Source organism: Nansenia antarctica, assembly GCF_963989245.1.
Source record: "Nansenia antarctica genome assembly, chromosome: 4".
NCBI lineage: Eukaryota > Metazoa > Chordata > Actinopteri > Argentiniformes > Microstomatidae > Nansenia > Nansenia antarctica.
The window spans coordinates 17,277,980-17,287,979 of record NC_137689.1 but is presented as its reverse complement, the minus strand read 5'-3'; the positions used below and the strand labels follow the sequence as shown (position 1 = coordinate 17,287,979).

Genomic DNA, 10,000 nt, shown 5'->3' with positions numbered 1-10,000 from the left:
CTGAGCAGTCAAAAGCGGGCGGGCTGCTGGTGTTCAAAATGAAATTAGGTGACAGCTCATAGCACCAATCAGACATCACGAGCGAGCGAAAAAGGAAATCAACAGCATGAGCATGATGGAGGATCTTTCCCAGACTCAATAGAATGTTGTCTTTCGTGTTCGAGGAAGATCCAGTCACATTGGGTCTTTTATTTGGGTCCAATACAAGGATAACAGGCGTTGTGTTGGAGATACTTGGCCTGTGAAAAGAGGCAAGTGAATACTAGTTTCCAATGTGACTCTCCACTAGGCTACACACAGACAGATAATGCTTCAGCAGGTTCACAGACTGGTATTAACTTAATCCCTGTCATGACTGTTTACGACAAAGCATCCTCAACATGTTAGAGTCTGAATGATGATGTATGTTAATGTCAACAATAGGCTAATGTTAACAGTAGGCTAATGTTAACAGTAGGGTAGGCTAATGTCAACAGTAGGTTAATGTCAACAGTAGGCTAATGTCAACAGTAGGCTAATGTTAACAGTAGGGTAGGCTAATGTCAACAGTAGGTTAATGTTAACAGTAGGCTAATGTCAACAGTAGGCTAATATCAACAGTAGGTTAATGTCAACAATAGGCTAATGTCAACAGTAGGCTAATGTTAACAGTAGGCTAATGTTAACAGTAGGCTAATGTTAACAGTAGGGTAGGCTAATGTCAACAGTAGGTTAATGTCAACAGTAGGCTAATGTCAACAGTAGGCTAATGTTAACAGTAGGCTAATGTTAACAGTAGGCTAATGTTAACAGTAGGGTAGGCTAATGTCAACAGTAGGTTAATGTCAACAGTAGGCTAATGTCAACAGTAGGCTAATGTCAACAGTAGGCTAATGTTAACAGTAGGCTAATGTCAACAAAGCAAAGACAGCATCCATTGGTCAGCTGTAAGCATGCTGTGTGCTGTCATATTTGACAAGCACATTTTGAAGTGTAGGCCAAATTGTGAATCATAGTTTAGATCAAATTCATAGTGGTAAATGTGTAATTAGTTTCCATGAGTCTTTTGACCCCACCTCAAGCCAGTAATTAACTTCAGTTTTAGGACTGCATGCTGTGATCATCACTCCTTAAGGCGAAGCTTGTCACCCACGGTCATGATTCTATTTCTGTCCTCCCTTCTGCTTAATTACTGAGTATGATGTCACCGCGGCTTGGGGACCAATCGCGTTCAGCCTAGCGTGAACAGTATTCCAGCATTGTTTTGGACAACAATGCAACGTGAAATACAATAAAAGAAGAATGGTTAACCCTTAGCAAAATAGCGAGGGGAAGAAATTCACTTCAAGTACGTCAAATGTATGTTGTAAGTTGCTTTGGATAAAGGCGTCTGCTAAATGCCTAAATGTAATGTAAATGTAAGAAATAGAAGAGGGATTTTAAAAGATGCCTAGTTGTGAGACATAACGAATAGACAGAATGCAGTGGAAACCTAATTTAATATTTGACAGTTAGTTAGTTAGTTAGTTAGTTAGTTAGTTAACAGTCTTTTAAAAGTGTTTGTGATCATTATTTACCAGTGGTATTGTTCTGTGGCTTAGCATGTTGCCAGAAACGTGAGCTCTCATGGAGGATTCTCTGGGTCTAATCAGATAGATCATGATAGATTATGCACAGTTATATATAATCCCTATCCCTAGTGGACCTTTTGCACTCACCCGTTAAACCCTCCATGATAGAAGCCCACAGATGTCTCAAAGAAATGAATTATGGTTGCCTCAGATAAAGTAGGCTCATCTGGGACCCTTAAATCTGATATGCATATTTACCCCAGCGCCCCCTTAGCTCCCTACTCTATTAACTCTCCACGCTGCTACCCCCTAACCCCCTCAGTGCCATCATAGACCCCCCAGCTACCCAGCTCTCTAAACCCCCTTACTGCCCCTTTAGTCCCCAACCTTATTAGCTCCTCCCCACTACTCCCTCCTGTACCCCCAGACCCAACAATCACCCAGCCCCCCACCCCTAACTCTCTCAGCCCCCCCCCCCCCCCCCCCCCCAGCAGACGTTGCAGGACTGCATGGTTGGCAGCTGCAGTGCTGACGGCTGCATGTTAATTGCAGTGGCAGGACTAAAACATGGGCCTGTCTGTGATGTAGAGGATGCTGACAACCATTCCGCAACCTTTTATGTCCTCCTATCTAAAGGTGATGTGTCTTAATGGTAGTTTTAGTAGTTGGTTTGGTCCTAAAGATGGCCAGGATGTGTGTGCGTGCGTGTGTGTGTGTGTGTGTGTGTGTGTGTGAACTGTACATTTAGCAGGCTGTCCCTTCACACATCAGCTCTGATGAAGCTTGACATAGAGCTTGACCTTGACACTCATGTTCAGCTCTTCAGCCCTGCGATCACGGCATATCTTTTAATCCAATTTACGACAACAGATGTGATCCTTTATGGGAGGTTGCTGTTTTACAGTGTTGACTCACTGAACAGATGTACAGATAGTAGATGTTCAGGGCTTGTGTCTCCTGGGCTGCCATCACTAGACGGCCGTGCTACAGTACAAACAATACATGTGTCTGGATCTTCAAAGCTTTTGTGTGAATGATTCGCTACAGTAATTGTCCCTCATCCACAGGCTTACGACAGGGGTACGGTATAAGGCTTAGATTAAAGTTTTGTGATAAACAGAACCGTTCTGTGCAGCGTGGCCAAATAGTAACATCCCCTGTCCTCTCCTCTCCTCTGCTCTCCTCTGCTCTCCTCTGCTCTCCTCTCCTCTCCTCTCCTCTCCTCTCCTCTCCTCTCCTCTCCTCTCCTCTCCTCTCCTCTCCTCTCCTGTCTTCCCCTGTCCTCTTCAGCAGGGTCGTACCAGCACAGTGCCTATGGAGGCAGTGCCACCAGCAGCCCTGGCGGGCGTAGCACCATGCCCATCCACTGCCTGCGCTGCCGGGAGGTGTGTAAGGGAGAGGTGGTCCGCGTGCAGAACGTCCACTTCCATGTCAAGTGCTTCACCTGCCAAGGTAAGCTTATCCATGACCTCTGAACACTGTCTGTGTCTCCAAGGTGGTCAAGATGGCATTCTCATTCCCAGTTCAAGTAGAAATGGCATGTTGATGATGATGATGATGACGATGAAGACGATGATGACGATAATAACAATGATACTTCAGCAGCTGTTTGCTGAATTTCGAGCTGACCCCTCCCAGTCGATGAACCCCAGCCTGTATCTGAAAAGTATACATTTGGCAATGGCTTCAACTTGCCATTTGTTAAACTAGGTTGCGCTTTCACCATTATTGCTTCCATCTATCTAATCATTTTAGATCTACAGTGGTAGGGACTTGGTTGGGATCAATGTTGGAAATCAGCAATAGTAGCACTAGTCTCGCAGGGCCATTCCTCCAGATCATCTTGTACTCACCCGTCCTTTGGAGGTCTGGTGAATTTTAGATTAGCCGTTCTGACTTGGATTGAGCTGGACGGAGCGATGGAAGAATGTGCTCACAATTTCTTTCTTTTTTTAAGTTATTTTTTCTGAGTGGGGCAGTCCCACTCATATTTATTGACAGTTACAGTGAAGATTTAGACAGGAAGGATGGGTGAGAGAGAGGAGGGATGACATGCAGGATATGTCCCCGGCCGGAATCGAACCGGGGACCCTGCGGTTGCATGGTCAGCGCTTAACCCGCTACGCCACCTAAGCGCCCCATGTGCTTACAATTTCATTGGATGTTACATTCCATGACTCCTCCCCCAATGCCCATAGAACGGTTGCTTGTTGTTGTTGTTATGCTAGCTTGTAACATTGATGACAACGGTCGAAAACCAGAATTCTATTCTGTTAGAGCTCCGCCCAATGCAAGGTGTAACTTCAATTTCGAACGGGTTTCCACCCCTTTGTAGCTACTTTCTCAGTCTTCTCAGTATTTCCTCAGTCTTACCCCTAAAACCCTAAAAATGCCTGGTCTCAACGAGGTTACCATAGAACTGAATCAGCCTAGTCCCATTGGAAACCATTAGTCTGTGTATCAGAGGGAGAGTCTGTCTGAGGTCTCCCTGGGGTAACAGGCTCCTGGCTGAGAGAGGGCTGGGATCAGGGGGGGGGGGCACACAACCTAAACAAAGGGAAAGCCTTACGACGGAGAGCTCTCTCACACCAGACATGACAATGAAGACAACAACTTGTTTTTCTTTTCAGATTTAGATTCCGATTCTTTATTTGTGGATGTTAAAAACATGACATGTTTGTTTTTCTCGATGCATACTGTAGCACGGACGACAAACATGTGAGACTCATGGTTCATTAGGAATTAACATACCGGATCAGTCTCGAAATCCTATATTTTGGAATCCCAAAATGGGCATGGAGTACAGTATATTTTCAGAATGTGTTCTAGCAACATCGACCATCTGAAAACAGTGAGAGCTGCTTGGCTCTGCGTTTGAACAGCGGTCTGTGTTTGAGGAAGAGTAGGCAGGTCATTTCACCTCCTATTGTTGTGTGTGTGTGTTGCCAAACCGCTGCAGCTCACGTGCTCGCCGCCGTGTTTATCATGGAAAGCTGTTGCCGTGGTAACGGTGTTAGGGGGGCAACCTGCCTGGGATGGTGGTTACACTCTTAGCCAGTCTCAGCCAATCGGAGCCCTCCCTGCACGCTCCGGAGCACAGCAATGGGTTTTGGTGACTGCTGGCAAGCTACAACATATAGAAAGCTTTTCTTTTGCTCTTGCCCTTCCACTCTCTCTCTCTTTTGCTTTCACTATTTCTCTCTCTCCTTCTTCCCCCAATATATTTTTGGACAGTTTTTTTCTTTCACTCTCTATTCTAAACCTTGTTTTCTCTTTTTCTCTTTTCCTCTGACTCTTTTTATCTCTTTCTCCCATTATTTCTCTCTCTCTCTCTCTCTGCCCAAGCCTCTATTGTTGTGTTTATCTACCATTAGCACCAGCAGCCCTCTCTCCCCCAGACCTCCACCCACGCCCTCTCCCTCTCTCCCTCTGTCCCTCTCTCCCTCACCTCCTTCCTCCACCCACGTCCTCTCCGTCCTCTCCCTCGTCTCCCTTCTCCACCCCACACCCTCTCCCTCTCTCCCTCCTACCCCTCTTCCACCCCAGGCCCTCTCCCTCCCCCCCCTTCACCCCACCCACAACCTCTCCCTCCCTCCCTCCCTCCTTCACCCCACCCACACCCCCTCTCCCTCCCTCCCTCCCTCCCTCCTTCACCCCACCCACGTCCCCTCCCTCTCTCCATCCCCTCCTCAGAATAGTGACAGATAGAGTCAGAGCTACAGCTACTGGTACTACTGGCTGGTGACTCTCCCACAGACACACACACACACACTCAGCTCCTGTTCTGGCCCACTTGCCTCTTGCCTCGCTCGGTCCTGTTGAAACACACTGAGAGCCCCTCTGAGCCCCTCTGAGCCCCTTTGAGCCTTACAGCAGAGAGAGGGGGCCGGGTCGGGCTGGAGCCAGGGCAGCTGCAGGGGCAGGTGGGGATGCCGCTTGGGGGATATGGTGATGGAGATGTGGGGCTGAGGGGATTGGCTAGTGCAGGGCTTAAAGTACTCCGGCACAGTGCCGGATTTCCGGCGCAGGAGAATAAAAAATAAAATAAAAACTGCAATTGCGGCATTGCGCCGACGTTGTGGCGGGGGCGCTGTTTCACAAATAACTTAGCTTTCGTGTTTGCTAGCGAAACAGCTGATAGTTGATGTTGACTGCTCAAGGAGAATACATATTTGAAAGTACAGAATGCCTGAGAGCCTTATATTGCATTATATTACATTATATTTTGAATGGCCATCTGGTGCCTGAATATTGTTTTTTCCTTTACATATATAATGACATTTCCACCATAAATTGATGGCGAAAGGGCACAAATTGGTGCATATCAATTCACCAGAATGCATGAAATTAAGTGTTTGATGCTCGTTTAAGGACCCCCAGACAGCCCCGCTTCATGGGTCCCCCCCGATGTCAAACACCACTGGTACCAAAAACCCTGAGTAGTGACGGGAAGCCTTATGGAAAGTGGTGCCAAGAAGGAGAATATAAGTGATAGTGGCTTAATAAGTAATCAGTTTGTTCTTTTAAAGACATGTATATATTTTATTCTGTATTGTTATAGTGATAGTGGCTTAATAAGTGATGCAATCAGTTTTGCCTTTTAAAGACATCTATTTTTTTTATTTTTTTTATTAAGTATAAAACAGTATTATGCTAAAACACAAAAGCCAATTCTCTAAACCAAATGACCAGTTCTCTAAACACATTTAATAAAACTAGCTCCCATTTGCCAAAACCATAAACACATTTCACATGAAGACACAATTCACAAAACACAATCCTCCTTTTCTCATAAATCTAAACACATTTTGTCTTGCTAAAACACAAGTTGCAAAAAACTCTGCTCAAAATGTCAAATTCTCAAATTAAAGCTCATGTGATGCAAAATGCTTGCCACAGTCAGCAACATTTTAACACAATGAACACACCTGGCTTCATTCATTAAACATAACGACTCAAAATGTAAGACACTTGTTGCAAATGATTGTGGTGTGTGTGTGTGTGTGTGTGGTATAGTACCATAAATAAATAAATAAACATCACACCCTGAACATTGTTTTCAGTGAGTATTGTTGTGTGTAATGGATCCTCTGTAGTGTTTGCCTTGAGTTGTGATACAGTACAGTATTGTACATGTTACGGTACATGTGGGAATAAGGTACATTTTTTCAAACCTTTATTTACGTAAAACTCGATAGGACAACAGTGCAACAACTTCACGGCTGAACTTTAGTAACATTTCAGACATCATATGCCATTTAAAGGGGGGAAATAGATATCTAAAAATGCATGACTATCATGCAAAATCAGCCTTACTGTAATGTAAAATATGGAATGTTAGATATAACGTTAGACAGGGAGCGCAGATTTATTTTTATGCATGACTATCATACATGTGGGAAAACGGGTTAGGGTGAGGTGCTATGGTGCTAGGGTTAGGGTTAGGGTTAGGATTAGGGTTAGGTGCTAGGGTTAAGGTTAGGGGTAGGGGTAGGGTTAGGGTTAGGGTTACGGTTAGGGTTAGGGTTAGACATGCCAGCATGTACCAAGTCACCCTAGCACCTAACCCTAACCCTAGTTTTCCCACATGTACCGTATTCTCACATGTACCGTAACGTTGAAGGAAGTTATACTATTTCAATTACTGTAACTCTCACCCACCCCTGTGGGTAATTTGCGTACTTCAGAATGGTCAAGAGATCCCTTTAGAAAGAAGTCGATTGTCCACACGTAAGATCAAGTTCGAATTACTGTACTGTAATGTATTTTAGTTATATAGTAAAATTAGCCAAGCATTACAGTAAAACATTCATGAAGAACATATACATACTGTAAAAGGATATTTTCCAACAACATGCATACTGTATTTTCTGTAGATTTACATACTGTTCATATGAAACACACACATCTATGAATGCCCAATACTCTACAGTGATATATTCTGAGAACAGATACTGTAAGGTTTCTAAAAATGTCTTTTGGCAGTTGTGAAAAAAAAGAACATTCTCACACACGGAACATTGTGTTTTCAGTTGTTTTGTTGTAGTCTGTAATGATGCTTATAGTGTTTACATTTTTTAAGGCTTTGAGCAGCTGTTTTGGTGTGAAAGTTTGAGTTTTGAAGAGAGAAGGTGTGGTTTTGCTTATGTAGCTTTAGAAAAGTGTGTTGTGTTTAGAGTTTGGGAAAATGGAGGAAAGTTTTGTGAAATGTGTTTTAGCAATTGAGAAAAACTGTAATACAGTACAGGTACCATACAACGAAATGTAGGAGGGGGGCCTCCCCTGGTGCTTTGAAAAAGACTAAAAACACGAGGGCCAAGGGTAAAATAAAAAAGGGAAAAGAGCTGGTTTACATAAATAAAGGCTATGTACACTATCTACTATACTACTATACTATACAATAAAACACTGTGCTGTACTCTTTGCTATGCTATAAATATCCTAACTTTTCCTATATCTGAACCTTATGTACAAAAATGTTGTCATATTGCACATAGTATTGTTGCACATTCATTTAAAGTATTAATGCATTTTAACATTGAGACATATATTTTGTATTGACTATAAAATAGTATTAATGCATTTAAACATTGAGACAAGAAGCTGTCTTCTGTACCCGCTCTCCCAATATCTCAAACTGTGACCCCCCTCCCCAAGAAAAAGTTTCAGGCACAGGATTTTTTCCCACTTTAAGCCCTGCTAGTGTGTGTGTGTGTGGGGGGGTGTTATTATGTTTGGGCTATGGTGGGGTAGAAGATGTGGGGCTGAGGGGGCTTGTTATGGCGTGTGTGTCTATGTGTGTGTGTGTGTGTGTGTGTGTGTGTGTGAGTGTGTGTGAGAGTGTGAGTGTGAGTGTGAGTGTGTGTGTGTGTGTGTGTGTGTGTGTTTGTGCGTATCGTGTCTGTGTGTATGTGTGTATGTGGGGGAGGGTGATGGTGTTATGTTTGGGTCATGGTGACGTAGATGTCGGGGTGAGAAGGCTTGTGAAGGTGGAGTCATGGTGTGATGGACCAGGGGGGAGTGGGGAGGCTGAGGAGGGGCTCTGATCAGCTTGGTGTTGGGGGTTCAGGAGGGCTGTGGAGGGAAGGTGTCCTGATGGGTCTAGAGCAGGTGTCTCTCTGGCCTGGGGTCTCAGGCTGGCGTTTAGCCATGAAACACGGGTCACCTGCCAGAAACACCTGGTGAGCTCCTCTTTCTGAGCTGATGCTGTTTGTCTGCCCTTCACAACACAAACACGTCATCTCTCCTCACAGCTCATCCTCACAGGTTCAGACAGGGCCCGTCCACGCATGGGCTGGTGTGCGCATTGGTTTCTACTGCATTGGTTTCTACCGCATTGGTTTCTACCGCATTGGTTTCTACTGTTAACATTCACACAAAAACAAGATGCCAGGGCAGAGTTCAAACACTGTAGCTCTTTAGTCCAGTCAAAAACTGCAGTCAATCCCAACACGTTTGACTGGCAATGAAAGATTGTGGCTTTAGCCCTGGTGACATGGCTAATCTCCTGTTCTCCTGCTGGTCGCTTTGGTGGAAGTTGTGGACGTTGTGGAAGGATGCCTGGCCTTTTAACAGAGCCAAACAACAGTCCTAAGCCCCAGTGTTGTGGGAGTGAGATGGAATTAGTGTGTGTGTGTGTGTGTGTGTGTGTGTGTGTGTGTGTGTGTGTGTGTATGTGTGGACATTCTGTAAAGCCAGATTGTTTTGTCGAGAATCCACAGGAGAAGTGTGTACTGTGTTGACGTGGGACGTAGCGATGCAGGGAACATCATTCTATGATGCCCCTACAGACCCCCTGCAGTGTTCCGACGCTTCGTGCATGAAATAGATTTTCCCTCACGGACAAAAAGCCATTGAGAAATCCCTCTCCCTCTGTCACGGACTGTATGTAAACTGAAGCGCAAACATTTCCCGTTTCCTGTTGTAATAGCCACTCATCAGAGGAGAGGGAATCCGGTGACATGTGCACCTGAAAGCACTGAGCATGTGGAAAACAATCCCTAACAGAAAAGTCTGGAGTCAGCAGTCAGTAACCACAGTAACCACAGTCAGCAGGTTTCCACGGTGAATTCGCCACTCAGTCTGGGAGGCTCCGCCCACACTGTTTGAATGCAACTCACATTAGTGAGTTGGTTAGTTAGTTAGTTAGTGAGATAGTTTGTGAGTTAGTTAGCATAGAGGTTCCACCCTGGGTTTTCTGCACCCCACAGGACTGTGTTCACCGGCTAAGCTTAAGTCCAAGCATCTTTAGTGTTCTGTAGGGGTGTAACGGTACACATATTCGTGTGTGTACAGAATTAATGCAGCGTTCTTTCACCCACTGCATATGCAGAACTTTTTTGTGTGTTGAAGTATTCTCAGCCAGTACACATGCGCACACACGCCACAGAGAGATTGTAAGTAGTTTAGCTTAGTTTAGTTTATACCAGAACTTGAAGTTCCTCCAGGAT

At 44.8% G+C, this 10,000-nt stretch overlaps 1 protein-coding gene across 1 annotated transcript in view; it reads left to right on the top strand.

Moving 5' to 3' along the window:
- The window catches only part of ablim3 (actin binding LIM protein family, member 3), a gene marked incomplete at both ends in the record, with an annotated part of 63,463 nt that overhangs the window by 849 nt on the left and 52,614 nt on the right, over positions 1-10,000 (top strand). Inside the window, 2 exons of the mRNA XM_080529128.1 lie at positions 2,618-2,630; positions 2,841-3,002. Of these exons, the coding sequence (XP_080385254.1) occupies positions 2,618-2,630; positions 2,841-3,002 (175 nt within the window). The remainder of the gene's footprint in view (positions 1-2,617; positions 2,631-2,840; positions 3,003-10,000) is intronic.